Source organism: Elephantulus edwardii, unplaced genomic scaffold (assembly GCF_000299155.1).
Source record: "Elephantulus edwardii isolate Elephantulus edwardi_28Jun2011 unplaced genomic scaffold, EleEdw1.0 scaffold00093, whole genome shotgun sequence".
Taxonomy (NCBI): Eukaryota; Metazoa; Chordata; class Mammalia; order Macroscelidea; family Macroscelididae; genus Elephantulus; species Elephantulus edwardii.
In genome coordinates this window covers 12,270,801-12,289,565 of record NW_006399843.1, presented here as the reverse complement: position 1 = coordinate 12,289,565, position 18,765 = coordinate 12,270,801, and the positions used below count along the sequence as shown (strand labels likewise).

General features: G+C 39.6%; 1 protein-coding gene across 1 annotated transcript in view; it reads right to left on the bottom strand.

Moving 5' to 3' along the window:
* Positions 1–18,765, bottom strand: part of KMT2A (lysine (K)-specific methyltransferase 2A) — an 89,656-nt gene that overhangs the window by 70,641 nt on the left and 250 nt on the right. The window contains exon 2 of the mRNA XM_006890887.1: positions 18,538–18,763. Coding sequence (XP_006890949.1) covers positions 18,538–18,763 — 226 coding nt within the window. The remainder of the gene's footprint in view (positions 1–18,537; positions 18,764–18,765) is intronic.

The following is an 18,765-nucleotide window of genomic DNA, read 5'->3' as shown; positions in this document are numbered from 1 at the left end:
ACCTGGAAATGAATCCACTCCTCTGACTCAAATTTTAGTCAAACTATAAATATACAGGTCTATAAAGAGAACATTAACCAGGTGGTATGCATTCCTCAGAACAAACTAACCTCATAGATCTGATGGGCAGCAGCAGCCCAAAAAGTAGGAACAGAAAAGGGCAAGTGCAGATGGAGAACACAGAGGAATGGGAAAGTGCTGATACATTGTAGGAGCTATCAATGTCATGAAATAAAATGTGTATAAATTGGTGAAAGAAAAACCAATTTCTCTGTAAAATTTCAAAGTGTTTTTTATTTAAAAAAAAAAGTAAATCAAGAATACTAGATTACCTGATCCCAAGTTACAATACATGTTTTGAGAGATCAACCTTTAAATCACTGATTTCCAAAGTTTCTTGCCAAGTACTAGAATTTTAGTATTTATAACAATGCTATACCATTTTTTACTACAAATAACATGCATGATATACTTTTAATGAAAGCATACAATTTCTTCCTGCATTACTTTTCTATATGTAATACATGTGTTAGGAGCACGCTGAGTACTATTTTCTAAAATAATGGGATTTTAAGTTGTACTCATTAAAAAGTTTAAGTTCTATGAGGAAAAGGGCTCTTGTTTATTCAACGCTAAGTCCCAGCACTTAGTCATCACCCTGCTATATAAAACATGTTCTTTGAAAAGTGAACTAGGTTTTCTAATCTCCACTACTCTACGGAGTTCTATATTTATGAATGACATTTGGGAGGAAGATTAGCCTCTTTACTAGCACTTTTGCGTCATTTCTAACTGAAGAAAATGTAATGACACCTGTAAATCATTTCATAAAGTGAAATATAACAATAATGCTGAGTCTGTAAGAAGATGAAAGCATACTACAGTCAAGTATTGTCAAATACATAGACATCAAGAGGAAACCAAGATGGTCACTTAAATGTAACCTCACACAAATTTGTACAGTTACTGAACTGACATCATTTATGCAGTTATTGACCTTCTCTCTTGTGATAAGACTGTCGGATGCAAGGGCCAGTTCTCTTAAGCTATATTGGTGCATCAAACAGAACAGTGTCTGTTTTAATGAGTAACAGGAGGATATTTAAAAGGTTTTAAATATGACCTGATATGGAGAAATGTTAACATAAAAAAGGTCACTTAGGATTAAAGAGTGCAAAGACAATAATAATACACTGTTCTCTGATAACAATGTTGTTGTTATGTACCAGCGAGTTGGAACCAACTCACTGCTGACCCAAAAGTGGGTTCAGAGGCTGTAAATCGCACAGGAGGAAGTCAGCAGAGGTTCTCTGATAAAAATAGCAGGTGAAATTTTCACCGACATAAGGATGAACTCCAATCTAAGTGTGATTAAAGGATTTTCGAAAACTAAAATCTATGGTCAAAAGGAAGGAATGTCTGAGAGTCTAAATTCAGGGGCACTTGGTTTGTGTGTAAATAGGGCATTCTAAAACAGAGCCTTAACTCCTCTTTGAAGTCTGAGTCTGGGTTCCACGTCTGGTTTTTTAGAAGCTGCCTTTCCAAGGCAATTCCTTTAGCCCTGGTGCTGACTTGAGCCATATACATCAGGGACAACTTTCTTTTTTCTTTGACACCTGGCCTGTGCAGTATATCTAACCTATGTCCACAAGGTCTTTGTCATTATAGTCAAATATGCAAAAAGCAATATAAAAGCAATATAGCTTGCACCTAAAAGATCTCGGGATTCTTGATAAATCCTTACAATGGTCCTCCAGAAACAGATATGACTTAAGTTCCCAGAAAAACTAGTTCTGTCCACCATGTTAGGACTACCTTATAATAACAGAACAGTATGTAATTTATCAATCAAGTCATTCCATTTACATGGTACAGACTTGTTGCCAAATTCTCGATTCTACATATCCCACCTGTAACCACTCTGATGGTCCTTCAGGCAACTGTGAATTTTGTAACTTTTACCATCTTATTTTATGGGCCAGTGGGGGTATCATTTTCACATATGACAATGGATGTTTCCAGGTGCAGACTGGCTCTATCTCTCGATAAACTTCATTTGTTTATATATGTTGTTTGTTTATATATATATATATATATATATCTTCCACCAATCTTGACCCCACATTTCTCCTCATAGAGCCCAGCCTCCCAGATAATCTGTTCTGCCTACAAGTTGAAAAAGTATGGAGATAGGATGCATTCCTGGCGTATGCCCTTCCCAACAGTTTCAAATATTTAATTCCATTTTACCTAGAGTTACCTAAGAAATACAAATGCTACTCATTTTGTAATTAGTGAATTCCTACTTCTTGCCAACAAAAGCAAGCAGCAAAGATGCTCAAAACAGCTAAGCAAGTAAGACAGGTAAACTCCATCAATAGTGTTTCAGAAAGAGACAGTCATGTGTCTTTAAAAGAAAAGAGGGAGGTAACCCCAAAATTAGCACATTACTTTTAGACAGTAAGCTTACAAACTCTTTAGAAGAATTTACTTACTTTGCAAGATCATTTTTTTTAAAAAGCGAGAAAAGTATACTTCCAGGTTTCTCAAATTCCAGGTCTAAAACAGTTCTTGTAGAAGCTGGAGAAATAAGCCCACTTAATGAATTAAATTAACCATCACAATTACAGTTAATTTCAAACAGGAAAATACTATAAAAATGACCAGATCCATTCAAGTAGGCTGGAAAAACTAAACAAGCATCAACACTGTTTTCAGAAGTGGTTCTTTTCATTTAAGGTGGACTTGTAAGTAATTTTGAATGAAGGTGATACGGATTCCAACCTCAGTTACCTACCAATCACTGAGAGGAGAACTGTCAAAAAATTCTTCTAAGCGGTATAGCACTGATCTGTCCATTTGTTGTACAGAGGTAACTCCTGGTTGCTGTGATATTAAACACTGTGACACTGATATGTCAAATGCGATAATGGTTACCCATGGTGGACAGTGTTTGATGGAGCTTCTCAATTAAAACAAGCTTGGAAGCAGGAGTGACATCCACTTCCAAAAAAGCTTGCCTCCAGAAATTCTATGAACTTGGAAAATGATGAAAGTTATACAAGTGTTCAGGTCTTTTGTTCACAGGGTCACTATGAGTCGTCTACAACTCAACGGCACTTAACAACAACACAGTAGTAAGAAGCTGTGGTATAATCCCAAAGTTAGCATGTTCAAGTCCACACCAGCTGCTCCTGAGAAGGATGGGCAATCTCCTCCTTTGTGATTTACTGTCTTTGAAAGCCCACTGGAGGGTCTGCAATGAGTAGGTTCTAACACACAACAACAATAGGCACAGGATGAAAAGGTTCAGATCTGTTGTTCATAAGGTCACTAAGAGTCGTAATCAACTCGCCGGCACATAATAATAGTTCCTCATATGCCAACTTAGGCAGTCATGTGAGCTATCTTATTCAATGATAAAATTCTACTACAAGAATTTTTTTTTCATCCACTTAGTCTCAACTAAGAAGCCAGGCTGCAAAGTCACATCTTTCCTTCTGGGTATATGGGCTGTTGAATGATCAACAGCAACTGGACTAAGAGTGAAGATTCTACAACCATCTTCCCTCTAAAGGTAGATGAGTGTATCCTTCTATAAATAATTTTTTTTTAGATTTTAATAAAAGTTTATAAAGAACTAGGATTTCCATTCATTCATTGCTACACATTTTCCTCCCTGTCCCCCGCCCCTTAGTTCTTTCATTGTTCCCCCTCCTCTACTTTACTATGCAACGCTTATTCTGGACTCTTGTCAATAATACCTAATCATGTATTTCTTTTATATAGTTGTCTCCCTTGTCTGTTTCAATGCCAAGTACATTATTTATCCCTCTTTTCTGTTTCCTCTCAACACCTGTGTCAGTCCTGTTCTATAACAGTGAAATTATGCAGTATTTGTCTTTTTGTGATTGAGATATTTCACTCAGCATAATGTCCTCCAGAGGCACCCATTCTGCCTAATATTTCATGAGTTCTTTGTTTTTCAGTGCTGCATAGTATTCCATTGTGTGAATATAGCACAGCTTCTCTATCCATTCGTTTGTTGATGGGCACTTGGGTTGTTTCCAACTCTTTGCTATTGTGAACAAAGCAGCAATAAACATGGGAGTGCATATATCTGTTTGGGTGGCAGTTCCGGTTTCTTACAGGTATTCCCAGTAGTGGAATTACTTGCTCAAATGGTATTTGTAACTTTTTGAGAAAGCGCCATACTGCCTTCCATAGTGGTTGCACCATTTTACACTCCCAACCATCAGCGAATAAGGGTTCCAGTTTCTCCACAACCTCGCCAGCATTTGTTGCTCGCTGTTCTGTTAAATATTGCTATTCTTACTGGGGTGAGATGATATCTCATAGCTGTTTTAATTTGCATCTCTCTTAGAGCTAGGGATTTTGCACATTTCTTCAGGTATTTGTTTACTATCTGTATTCTTTGGTGAAGTTCCATAAATACTATCTGTATTCTTTGGTGAAGTTCCATAAATAATTTTTTGAAGGAGCACTGATGACAAAAGAGAATATTCCCATTGGCAAACAACAAATCTACCAAATTAGCTAATCCAATTCTAATGTGTTAAATTCCTAGGTTATGCTCAATTATATGAGTTGGGAAGTTTATGTTCTTAATATTCTGGGAAAACTCATCAGCCTCTTCTGACAACATCATCATGTTTTGAAGTTTGTCATTAACATTGTAAGAATGTGAGTTGAGTGGTGACTTTAAATCTCTGATTTTTTTTTAATTAATCCAACACTGTTGTTGATTGCCACTGAGTCAAGCACAACTCATAGAGACTCTCTAATGCCTTTCTATAACTATCGTAGTTTCTCCAAGTTCATAGTTCCCATAGATATGTGGTTTAGAAAGTGGATTTCTTCCAAATCTGTCCTACAACTGGGAGCTCTACTAAACACTGTCCACATTGGTAAAACATTATGGTATTTGATACCCTAATGGCACAAGGTTCAGCATCACAGAAAACCCAGATAACCTCAGAAGAGCAAATTACAAGGAGTGATGTTCAAAGTAGAATGTTCTTCCAAAATATAACAACACTAATCTCCTTTAGCTTAAGTATCGTCGAGTCCAATATGACTCATAGCGACTCTATGAACAAAAGATCTGAACTCTGTTCTGTAATTAACGTCATTTAGTTATGTTTATAGAGTTTCCAGAGACATCTGGTTTAGGAATTGCATGCCACTCCTCCTTCCAAACTTGAATCAATCTGGAAGCGCCTCCAAACACTGTCCATGTGCAACACTATAAGCCCTCAATTCTTTTAAGATTCTTTATTTTTTGCTTTTTTATACTCTCCTCTTATTTGAATTTATACTTTCTGATAAAAATTTATAGGAAAAGTTGTTTCAATCTGTTATATTTCCAATTCTTAGGATTTCTCAAGCAACACATAATAGGAAGTCAAGCTGCCCTATTCTTTGCTATAACTTGCAAAATCCCCACAACAATCCAGTCTTGTCTCTGAACTCACCATTTCTGAGACTGTGCAGTGGTTAAGTGTGGACAGTGAATATGAAGTTTAGGAATTATTCAACTAGTCTTAAATAAACCTACTATCAATTCACTAAAAAGAAGGAATTAAAAGTCCCAAAGCCACTTCAACAGCTCAGTCAGGTTTTAGAGCTGTAAGTTTGTAGGAAAATGGTCTGTTGTTAATATAAACTCTGCCCAGCCTTTTGGTAATCTACATGAATACTCCCAAGTCACAGTTTTCAATCTGACTGTGCAGGAAATGCTTTCTGCAACCCAACATATCTATAAAGGTTTCACTCTGAGTGATGCAAGGCCTCTATACAGCCTCAAAAACCAAGGGTCAGAGGCCTTTGTCACATTCACATGAAGCAAACAGACTGGAAAGGACTACATACAAGCTCTTATAACATATCCTCAATAGGGATATTCTGAAGCACATTTTTTTACATTGCAATTGAAAATGAACATAAAAGCTAAAATAAATAAAAATAAATTTTTTAACAGAAGAGTAAAAAACAAAAATAGAGGAAAACACACAATGAATGGACACAAATAATCTGAAGGCCTTGTAACAAAACAAAAAAAAAACAAAACAAACAACCCAAAACAAAACCAAATAAGTCTAGTCAAAATGACCCTCCTAATTATCTATATAAAATTTCAATTTATCTTTTACTGATTACCTTCCACATGAAAAGTCACCATTATAAACAATATAAAGCATAAATGATAGATTAGAAATGTCCAGGTCTTAAAGAAGTTATAATCCAAAAGAGAAAGAAAGACACTCAAAACTACAATCCACAGTATCCCAAAGTAAGTTCTTTAAGGGTAAAACATAAAATACAATAGAAAAACAGAAAAGGGAAAGTGGAATTTCAACTAGTAGCAGTATCTGTGACTATTTCGTGGAAGAGCTGAGATCTGGGTTGAGCCATGAAAAGATCTGAAAAAGCCTGGGCAGGATGGGAAGACCTTTGAAGCAAAGGAGAAACATCAGTAAAAAAATAGAGGGCAGTATACACACAGTGGAGAACACTGTTCAATAATCCAACATGGCTGAAGTACTAAATGAGTGTGCATTCAGGAGATAAGGTTCAAAATGTAGAAATGTAGGTCAGCTAGATTATGAAGGGCTAAGAATTTTAAATCTTATTTTATATTCAGTGAGAAGCGAAAGGGTTTTAGGAATAAAGTGACATAATCAGATCTGTACTTAAGAAAACTACTGGCTACACTGTGTAGGATGAAAAGGGAAGCAGGGAGACCAGTTAGGAGATTACTGCAATAATCCAAGCAAAGGTAATAGAAATTTAAACTAGGACAGTAGGAAACAAAAAAAACAGGGACAGATTAAAGACACACTACAATAGTATAATGGACAAGATCCAGGAATTGATTGGGTGGGGGTGGGAAAGAAAGTGAAGATAGCATAGCACAGAAAACATAAATGAGCTTTCAATTGAATGTAGACTTGGATTCTAGCTCTGCCATATACTAGGCCTAAGACTTAAGAAAAATTATTTAACATGTTTTGTCTCAGTTGCTTCATTTTTAAAACGTGGTATATAGATCAATAAAATATACTGAGTGTTTTTAGTTCATTTGGGTACAGAAGACATTTTCCTTCCTTAAGCATACTACATTCTACTAAAACAAAACAAAAATTTAAAAAACCAACCAAGAACCCACACCTCAAACTAATTTCCATCAAGTCAGAACCAAGTCATAGCTGACCCTCCAGGGTTTTCAGAGGCTATACATTGCATGTAACTGGTGAATCTGAACTGCCTGCTTTTGAGTTGGCAGCACAACTACCCACCAAGTCACCAGACATTCTTAAATTTAATGTTTTTGACCATTCTTTTTTTTTTTCTTTAATTAATTTTAATGAACATTTACAAAATTTTGGATTTCCATTCATTCATTGTTGCACTTTTCTTCCTGCCCATCCCTCCCCCCCAGTTCACTCTTCTCTTTGAAAAGTTCCTTCATTGGTACACAATCCTCCCGCTCCGAATACACTCCACTATGCAACCTTCATTCTGGACTCTTGTGATAACCATAATACCCTATCATATATCGCTTTTAAACTAGTCTCTCCCTCATTTGTTTCAACGCAGTATACATAATTTATCCAGTTATTCTCAGTCTTACCCCAACCCTGAAGTCAGTCCCGTTCTACAACAGTGGCATTAAGCAGTATTTGTCTTTGTGTGTTGACCATTCTTTTTACCTTTGTCTTTATTTCTTAATAAATTCCAAGCCCCAGAATTTACAATCTACCAACTTATAATTTCCTCTGTAATTTGTTGATTGCATTGATCTCTGTAGGCAACACTTATTCTCTCCAAACTAAAACTTGAGAACAAATGACAAGTAAACTTAATAGATCTGAATCTGGAGGCCAAAAATTCTAGAGTTTCAGAGATGTTGTAGGTGTCATAGAGTCGAGTAGGACTCATACCAACCCTATAAACAGCTGACCTAAATCCTCCCTTATCCTGTACCATCCTCATCATCTCTGACACACTAGAACCCATTGCTGAAGTCACTGTGTCAATCCATTTCATTGGGGTGGGGAGGTCTTCTCTTCGTCACTGTCCCTCCATCTTTCCAAGCATGATGTTCTCTTACAAGGAACAGCCTCACCTAGCTACATGTCTAAAATATGAAAGACGAAATGTCACTATCTTTGCCTCAAGGAGCACTCTGATGGCACTTTTTCCAAGACATATCTGTTTGTTCTTTTGACAGTCTATAGGATATTCAGCAATCTTCTTCAATATCACAACCCAAAGGCAACAATTCTTTTCTGTTAACTGTATTCAACTGTCCAGCTCTCTGATGCACAGAAGGAGATTGAGAAAATCATGGCCTCAATCAAACAAATACTAGCTTTTAAACGGACATCATTGCTCTTCAGCATTTTCGAGAGGTCCCTGAAAGTGGACTTGGCCAATGCAATATGTCTCCTGATTTCCTTATGCCAAGGACACTGACTGTTGTTAGGGAGCTGCTGTTAGGGATCACCAAATGCTTAATTTAAAAAAATTAGCAACACAGGGAGACCAAAAGTGTCTCAACACGGTAATTCATGGGGGCATTTTACTCCTTGGTCACATACCTATATACCACCTTGTTTTCTTTAGATACTAATGGTATCCACTATTATCAAGGTAGGTCTGGCTTTCCATTTGGTTCTACCTAACCTACTCATGTGTTAAAGGGCAAGGATGTTACTTTTGAAAATTAAGATCCACCTGACGGAAGTCTTGTTATTGCCAACTGTCTTATATGCATGTGAAAGTTGGATAATGAATAAGAACACTAAAAAAGAATTTATACCTGTACATTGCGATGATGGAAAAGAATCCTGAATTGATCAAGACTCGCCAAAAGATTCTTGGAAGAAGTGAAGGGCAGACTGATCCTTCTTCTTTTCGTCAGGTGTTGTTGAGTCGAATATAACTCAAATTCACCCTATGAACAAGAGATATGAACCCTGTACTATCCTGTGCCATCCTCACAATTTCTGATCCACTTGAGCACACACTGCTGCAGTCATTATGTCAACACCTGGTCCAAGGTCTTCCTTTCTTTCGCCATCCTACCACCTTCCCAAGTATGTCTTTCTTCAATGAATAACCTCTAACAACATGACCTTGTGTTAAGGAGCTATACTGCTAATATAAAGGCTGGTGGTGCAAATCCACCAGCTATTCTGTGGCATAAAGATGGACAATCTCCTCCCATGTGAGCTACGCCTCTGAAAACCCACTGGAGGTCAGTTCTGATTTGATGCTATACCACACAACAAAATAACAGGAAGGATCCTTAGAAACAAGTATAATGAGGCTACTTGAGCATATTAACAAGAAGCAACCAGTTCCTGGAGAAAGACATCATGATTGGAAAAGTCAAGGACCATGGGAGCTCTGATGGCCTAGTGGCAAGAAGCTGCGCTATAATCCCAAAGGCAAATGGTTCAAATGCATCCACTGGATAAGGAGGGGCAATCTCCTCCTGTGCCAGTGGGATCCAATTCGACAGTACACAAGTTGAAAAAGGAAACAAAAAAGGACCAGCAAAAGAGGAAGATTTCCAAAATGATGGAATGACACAGTAACTGCAGTTAACAGCCATAAGCACAGTAGACACTTTGAGGCTGGCTCAAGATTAGACTGTTTCATTCCATTTTTCACAGGGTTACTCTTCCTACTAAGATTGGGGACTATTTAGATGGCAGTTCAAGCCTCTTCACCAAAGATATCAGAAGAAAAAAAAAAGATGGGAGATAATACTGGAACCCTGAGCCTACATATATATGGTCACTATGAGTTGGCACTGACTGGCACCTCACAAATTGATTCAATAATCTGACACCCAGATCACCATCAAGAACATTCTAAGGTCACAATGATAGCACCTGGGTCCTTTCAATCTCTCAGTTCTAATAATAATTAGGATGTCCTATGTGCCAGAAACTGTACTTAGAGCTTTCTATGCTTTATCTCAATTAAGTTTCACAATAATCTCAAAAAGTTTTAATTACCCATAATTTGCTGCTGTTGTTACATACTGTCGAGTCAAGACCAGTTCATAACTGATCCTCCAGTGGGTTTTTAGAGGCAGTAATTTGCATGGCAGGAGACTGTTCATCTTTCTCCTAAGGAGCATTTGGTGGACTCAAACCCCGTAATTTAGAAAAGAAAAACAAAGACATGTAGCAGTTAAGAAACTTTTCTAAGGTCACTTAGATAATAAATGGGGAAGCCAATATTTGGATCCGGCAATCTAAATCCAGAGCCTCCATTCTTAACAGTATTTAATTACTATCTCACACTACTACAGATTAGATTATGAGATTCTCTTTTGTAAAGGAACTTATATGTATGTGTGAACACACACACACACACAATCCCGGTTGGAAAGATTACAAAAGGATTTCCTCATTAACTAAGCTTAAAGAGCTATTATCTGTATGGTCATACTGCTTATAATTAAAGGCAATAATCTAGTGAAAATACTGTGTATTTGTGTTTTATCTAAAAATTAATCAACACTCATGGATAGACAGTCCATGTGTAGGTATTTATTAAATATTTCTATCGATGTAGACATTTATAGATATTTACGTCAATGTCTCTGCATTTTTTTAGAACTGAGATAGTATTTAGGAGAGCCAAAGGGGGGGGGGAACCAACCAAAAACCACTTGAACTCTAGAAGCAATCCTCTTAAATAATACTGCTTTCCTATGATGATGTCCATGGACTGCTAAGAAAACGAACAGGTTCATGCAGAAGGTTAAACCAGGCTGCTCCTTGGAGGCAAAGATTCTGAAGCTTTGTGTGACATACTTTGGACACTGCAAGGAGGGACCAGTCCTTGGAAAAGGACGTCATGCTTGAGAGGGTGGGGGACAGCACAGAAGAGGAAGACCCTCTAAGAGATGGATTTAGTCAGTGACTGGGGTAATCAGGGTAGGTGTATCAGAGACAGTGAGACTGGACCCGGACAGAGCAGGGTTTAGGGTTGTTGTACATAGGGTCACTATGAGTTGCAGGCGACTTGATGGTACATAATAATAACAACAACAATGATGTCCAGGAAAAAGAAATCATGCTGAGAAAGGCAGAGGACAGCAAAGAGAAAAAGACCCTCAATTAAATGACCAAACATAGTGACAGTTAACAACAGGCTGGAGTACGTCAGATATCATGAGGATGGTCCAGGATAGAGCAAAGTTCAGACCTGTGGTTCAGAGAGTCTCTATGAATCGTAGTCAATTCAATGGCAAAGAACAATCAACAACTTTGAGGTGGAAAGTCAAAATCAGTCTGATGTTGCTAAATGAGGCTGATAATTATCTCTAAAACATGTATCTTACTCTCAAATGCTAGGAAGTTTCCCCAACTCTTACTCCTAGAAAATATCACAAAGCAATAAAATACATAGAACCAACTCCAACTCCTTAAATGTATGCCAGTGCAATAGAATCTACCACTGATGCTTCACAAGGTATAGTTTTCAGCTGGGGAAATCCCTTCAGTCTATTTGTCAAATAGAAAAACAACTACTCATTTCAAAGATAGGGGACTTTTCACTCTCAGAACAGAAAACTGCCAACTAACACTTACATCTTTGTTATCTGTATATTAGGGTAAAAAAGTATATTAGGGTAATATACTCAGCATCTAAAAAGTAACACCAAGTTTAGCCCCTAATAAGTTTCATACTAATTGTGAAATCAGACTTCTGTCACTCAAAACAAGTGCAGATCATAGGCTTCTTTTCAAATGTCTTGGTCTTTAAAAGGAAGCGCTTGGCAAAGGCTGCAAACTCATGGCTGGCTTCCTCACATGTGTAACCTGACAAGGTACAAAGCTTGATGAAATATTTAATAGTAGTGGTATGGATTTCGTTGGATAGGTCAAGAAAAGCAGCTCATCCTTTTTAAAAACATGAAGAGTCATTTTATGGGATGTCATTCTCTCAGTCCAACTGTCTCTATATTCCTTCAGGGCTTTCACAGAGACTTCATTGAGGAGGAAAATGAAGAGTAACAAAAAGGACCCCTTTTCTCTTCCTACTCCCAACATAATCCACCTCAGCCAGAGAGCCAGTAGCATCCACACTGTCATAAATGCCAGCAATTAAAGAATTAGGCCATAAAACCACCCACTCAGGTAGAGGAGCAAAGGCCTCCAGCTTCATTTAATGCATGCCATAAAAGATCCAGTACTTCCTTCTTTCAGGCCTTCTTCACAACCAATGAAACAACAAGAAAACAAAAAAATAGCCCTTCGTCTGCCTATTGATGTGATCGATGAAACCATCTGGGTCCAGGTGAAGAAGTTAAGGTTCCTTTTTCTTAATAAAAGACTGCAGTTCTTCTAGCATGCCAATACGGATGTATCAAAGGACACACTGCATTCTGGTTAGTAGTAAAATGGAAACTAAACTGAAATTACTCTTCCCAGAAGAATGATTCCAACGTATTCTAAAACCTATTTTAGAAGCCTAGCCAATCCCTACATTTCTCAAGATATACCAGAGTATACAATAAATATAGAAGTATGTATGTAAGAGTACATATGTTCTTATCAATTTAAGAACCTCTTGAAGTCTTTTCAAATCAAAGTTAATAAAAAAAAAACCATGTTATTACTTTCATATCCCACTAATCTACAAAATCAGGCCTGTGATTTTACTCTATGATAATAAGATCAAGCTTCATAAACTAGATAAGATCCAAACAAATATTTTAAAACAGTTAATTTTTTAGCACCCTCTGTTCTACTAGTGACTACAGGGTTAAGAATCTGATTAAAAGATAGGTAGGCTGATGCCAGACTCATTAGTAACTGAACCTTTCTTAATCCCTAGAAATAACATATATAATAACATATACAAACAAAGGAAGATCCTATCCTAGCAATCCTTAAAAAAATTCCTCCCCAAGTAGTGACAGTCACAAAACTTCCCCTTTCCCTAAAAGTCTATGCCATATAGGCTCTCTACCTTGGCAAAGGACGAATGAATAGAGACAAGATATTCACAAAAGGCCTAACTGAAGGCTTTCAGTTAAGTGCTAGAAGGAAGCTGAAGTTCTGTGCCAACACTAGAGAAATGTGGGCAGGCACAAAAAGATCTCAATTAGGAGACCTACAATTAAAACACAGCGAGTCTCCGACAGACACTCTGTTATGCCTAAGAGCAAGCAAAGTACTGCTGTGGTCCCCTCCAGTCACAGGGTAAAGAAGGCTACAGAACAATCTGCACAACTGCTCTATGGAAGGACAGCTCCTGACTGAGCAGATGTGGGAAGTCAGTCAGTCATGAGAGGACTTTCCCTCCTCAATTTCCAATCAGGAGATAGATCACTTTATTTCCTATATGATGCTTCCTACAAGAACATGTGTCGTAAGACAAGTAAATGGAAAGAAGTACTTCATGTCAAAATATATTAACTACTTCCTGCAAGTAGATATAATTTCTTTGAACATATTGGTATCTATTTGATGTACTGAATTACTTTTTCTCACTTGATAAGCCCTAGGATCTATGGGTTCTTAAAGCTATCTTTAAGATATTTTCATTTTTCTAATAAAATTGGTCAACTTCCAACAAAGACACAGTTGTTATTGTTGTGTTCCAAATCGGAATCGACCCACAGCTGACCTTCCAGCAGGTTCTCAGATACAATAAATCACACAGGAGGAGACTGTCCATCCTTCTCCCACAGAGAAATTGGCAAATTTGAACCATATGCCTTTGGCATTAGCCGCATAGCTCTTTACCACTAAGCCACCAGAGGTCCCTAAAGATACAGTAAATTAAAATTTCTCAGTAAGTTGAACTGTCTCTTCCTAGTAAGAGCTCTAGTGGCTTAATGGTAAGGAGCTGACCTGTCAACCCAAAGGTACAAGTTTGAAAATCCACCAGATGCTCCAGAGGAGAAAGACGGGCAATCACTTTTCATTTGATTAAAGGCCTCTGAAAATTTGCTGGAGGCTCAGCTATGAGTCGGTTCCGTCTCCAAAATACTCAATAACAACAACAGTATTAACAACAAACCTTAGTAGTCCATTGGGAATTGTACTGTTAAACCAAAGGCTACACTTCTCTAGGAGTTTAATGCAACAGAGCACTGAGAGAGAAGGATAAGCATCTCCCTCTAGATAATTTATTGCCTCAGAAGACTCAAAAGATGGGCAGTTATAACTTGGTTCTGACTTGACAGCAATAAGTGGGTTGTTGAGTGGGTGGAGTATTAATATCAGTTAAATGAGAAAATATACAATCTTGTAACAAAAATTACCAAGCAGACTCATTGATATTAATTCTAAATAAATCAGAGTAAGACATCACTATCACAGAAAAGAATCAGACTACTGGAGCAGAAAAGATTGATGCCCAGCTTATTTTACAGATCAGAAATCTAAAGTTCTAAGTGAATACCCAAAGTCACAGATGTCAATGACAGAGATGAGATGAGGGCCCATGTCCACTGCCTTCTACTCTGCATGTCTTCTTGGCTTCATTCTCCTTCTGCCAAGCTCAAGTTTAGCTGTGAAGGAAAAGGGAGCCACTCCCACTCTCCTAACCCAATGAACATCAATAAAGAAGCCACAAACTTCAAACCACCTTTCAGCTATAGGAACACCATCTTTTCTAAACCCAACACAAAAGCCTGGTTTAGTTCACCTCAACTATACAATTGCAAACGAAAACCAAACTAAGCAAATCAAAAACCCCAACCAAACACCACCCCATCAATACTGTAATCCAGCTTCCATTTATATCTAATTAAAGTATACCATGTTATAATCAGGATGGAAATTTTACTTTTAGCATTCAGGTGCTAGGGAAGGTAACTGAATTATGAAATAAATAAGCAAAGAACTGGAATTGGCACCTGATATCTGTATTAGCGAAGCCCAAATTCCAATCAATAGTGAGAATGCTATGCTTATTTAGATGACAAAGTATAACAATATGAATATTACCGGAGAGAATCCTCAGACAGGTTGGACAGTGACACTATGGGGGGGGGAGGGGGTAGAAAGAAGGCAAAAACTATATCCCTGTGATTTTACAACACTCTATGAAAATATCTTTTTAATTTGACTTTAAGAGTCTTAAAGAAAGTCCAACCAGAAGCACCGAGGCACACTCACTCTAACAGACTTTTTGTCATAAAGAACTTACACATAGTTGTTACCAAGAGAGGTGTTCAATACGAGGGAAGTTAGAACCTGTGGAAGTCTCCTATGGCTTAAAGAGTTCACACAGGGGAAATTATCTGAAGCTCTGTCATCCTTTAAACACCTTAACTAGGTTTATAATATAACCTGGGTTTTGTTATACCAAGTCATTATTAAGGCAAACCAGAACTTAAAGAGGCTAGAATCATTTTGGGTTTCATAACCATTTCTTTATGAATCCAGGAGAAATTGATGATATAGAACTGAGCAAGTTCTAAGAATTCAGCTACAGGGTGACTCTTCAACTTCCTTTCTGGAACTTTATCACTTATTTGTAAAACTTTGTAACAAATGCTTAATTTTTGAAAAGTTTGGTAACTGAAAGTTACCCCCAAGAGGACATAATCACTATAGTCCACTTCTTAAGTACTAATCAACATACACTAGATTGCCCACAAACCACCACATAAAAGCTCAAGGTGCAGTGCCATTTTAAGGGGAGTCTACCACTCTTTACGTAATGAAATAACAACTAATGTTGAGGCAAAAGTTTTAAAGGAAAATAAACCCTTATTAATACAATCTTATTTGAAATAACTCAAATTCCTCAACAGGATATATACTACATACTACTAATAAAATAAACAAAACACAAGTTTTACAACCATCTCATAATGCCAGTGGATAAGAAAATACCCTGATTAAAAGGATAAAGGTGATTTGTCAAAGACCAACAGATAAGATATTCTGATGCCCAGACATTAGGTCCCTCAACCCAGGTGGCTCTCTTTCTAACCAGTCTCTTGAAAAGCTGTGATTGGAAGCTGTCAGAATAAAACTTTGCTTTTGAATATGTGATAACAACATTTAGAATGTCAATACTTGGTTCTTCAATACAAAATACATAAACATGCTAAATAAGAAGAAATGATTCTTAGAATCTCTTAAAATGGACTATCTTCTCCAACAGACTTTCTTATAATACTCAAAATATACATGGGGCTAAAATTCTACATGTTACCAGGCAAGTCCTAATTTTGAAAATAAGCAGGTAAACAAAATGTCAGTAAGTCTATTTCTTTCTTTTTTTTTTTTTTTTTGCTGCTGTATCTTTTTAAAAAAGCAAAATCAACTCACATTTAAGCACCAACTCCATGCAAGTAACCTGAACGGTTCAGTCTTTTTGTCATGTATGTGGCCTTTGGTTCTCCAACTACATGGGATCTGTGTTGTTAGCTTAAAAAATACAGAATTGGCCTTTCAAAAAAAAATCATAATCTACAGCAACCAATAAATAGTCTCAAACAACCCTGCTGACTGCAGCTGCCTTCTGAAGGCTGGGAAAAGGAGGTGGAGATAGAGCAGAGAGAGGCAGGGAGAGGGGACGCTGCAGCTAGCTACATAGCAAGGAACACGCCCCCATCATGTCCTCCTCGCTCTGTCAGAAGGCGGTTGTTGTCAGTCTCCTGATCAGGCTGCCTTAGAAAAGCTTTAAAAAGGAGGCAGGAAGACTAACAACTAAAAAAAATGCCAGCTCCTCAAAAAGAGCAAATGGGGTTCCCTGGGGTCTCCGCCCTCCCCTTCTTCCTAGGTTCTTGCAGTAAATCTAAAGAGATGCAGGGCACAAGAGAGGATAAGGTTTTTGCCCAGGATATTTTGTGTGCACCAACGGTAGAGCACGCAGGAAATGGCTGGTTGTTATCTTTCCCTTTCTGTTTCAATCAAGAGCACTCCAGAACAGCAGCCCCCTGCCCCCCTTCACTTCAGCCCCTAGCAGCTGCTCTTCCTTCTCACAGCATCCCTCATCCCACCCACCTCGCTCCCCTCCAATTCCAACTCCCCCTTCTGCATCCAATGGAAAACAAATGCGCAATGCCACTGACTGAACCTGAACTCAACTTCCCTTTCCCAGGGCAACTATCCTTTTTGCCGGAGAGGGTTGAATAATGCTTATCAAAAAGCATCCCATTCCTGCCCCCTTTCCCCTACAAATGAATGGGTAAAGCTCTTGCCCCTTCCTCCACCTTGGGCCCCTTAGAAGAATCAGAGAGCAAACCCTAACTCCTCTGAAGAGTAACTGCTTCATAATCCTCCTCTTTCTCCCAACCAAAAGCAACCACCACCACACTCAAGTAAAGCTGAACCTCGACTACTCTCCGCACCCGGACTATGCTTCCCCCCCCCCACCCGGACCAAGCCCCAGAACTGGCCTAGGAAAAAGCGGATCAATAATGAAATGACTGAGAAAAAGAGAACGCGGGCGGGAGCTAGGGTTGTAGACTGCGTGCTCTCCAGCGCAGTGGGTGGGGTAGGAGAGCAGCTGCTTCCCCTGGGAGGATGCTGCCTTAGTCCCCCCCACAAACACCTCCCCTACAGGAGCCCCTTCCCCTGAGCTGGAGGGTAAGCCTGCCCTCCTCCAGGGAGAATGGTGAAGAGCTGCTCTTCCTTGAGCCTAGGGGACAGCAAGACTATTTTCTCCTTAAAGATGCCACTAATCCTTCATTCTAAAGGAGGGAAAGGGTGGAGTGAAGGTAGAGTAATTCCCGGCCACCGATAGGCTAGAAGCTATAGTTCCATAAGATGGGGGAAACAGACTGCTGTGCGAGATCACCGTTATCTTCAGAGGAGAAAAGGGTGAAGGAAGCAAGGTGGAGAGGGCAGGAGACTTCCTGGGGGCTGGGGGACCGCAGGGAAGGTAGAGTAAAATGAGACCCGCAGCTTAGGTTAGGGGTGGAGGTGAAGGAAGGGGGAGTGGCTGGCAATGGAGGGACCTGGCCCAGGGATGAGGCGAGGGGTCCATTCGGTTTTCCAAAGCGAGGGGCTGGGATGGATGGGACTTAGGTCCCCAAGGGCTGGAGCAGCGTGGCCCGGGAAGAGGCCAGCATCCGAGAGATGCCCGAAAGGAGAAGTAGCCTAAGAGTAAAACATCTGCCCAGGGAGGGAGGCGGGGATGTGGCGGGATCAGGTCTCTAGGAGGGAGGGAGGAGGAATCTTGCTCGGATGAGGTAATCTGTGAAAGGGAGGAGGGGTTCAGTCCCGGGATGGGAAACCCCGGCGAGGGGGTCTGTGCCAAGGGATTTGGGGAAGGGGCAAGGGCAGAAGGGAGGAAGGTAAATACCCTTAGCCAGATGGGTCCAAAACCCGGGGTGGGGGTGCCTGGGGGTCTGCACCCATGGAGAGGGATCCCAAGATGGGAGAGCCATTTGCCCCGGGTCAAGGACCCCAAGATGGACCCAGAATTGGGATGCCCCACAATCCCAGGTGGGGGAGGGGAGAGGGCTCCGCAGAGGGTCGAGACCCCGGACCTGGGGGTTCCTCGCCCCCTTACCTCTCCGCTGCCGCCTCCCCCGCTGCTCTCCCCAAACACAGCCCGGAACCGGCGCAGGTTGGTGCCGATGGCGGCCGAGACCTGCAGCGCCGCGTCGAAGCCCGGGCCCACCCTGAGCAGGGCCGGCCCAGAGGAGGCTGAGGACGATGACGAAGACGCAGACGAGGCGGACGACGAAGAGGCTGCTGAGGCGGCGGCCGCTCCCCCTGGAACCCCGGCCCCGCTGCT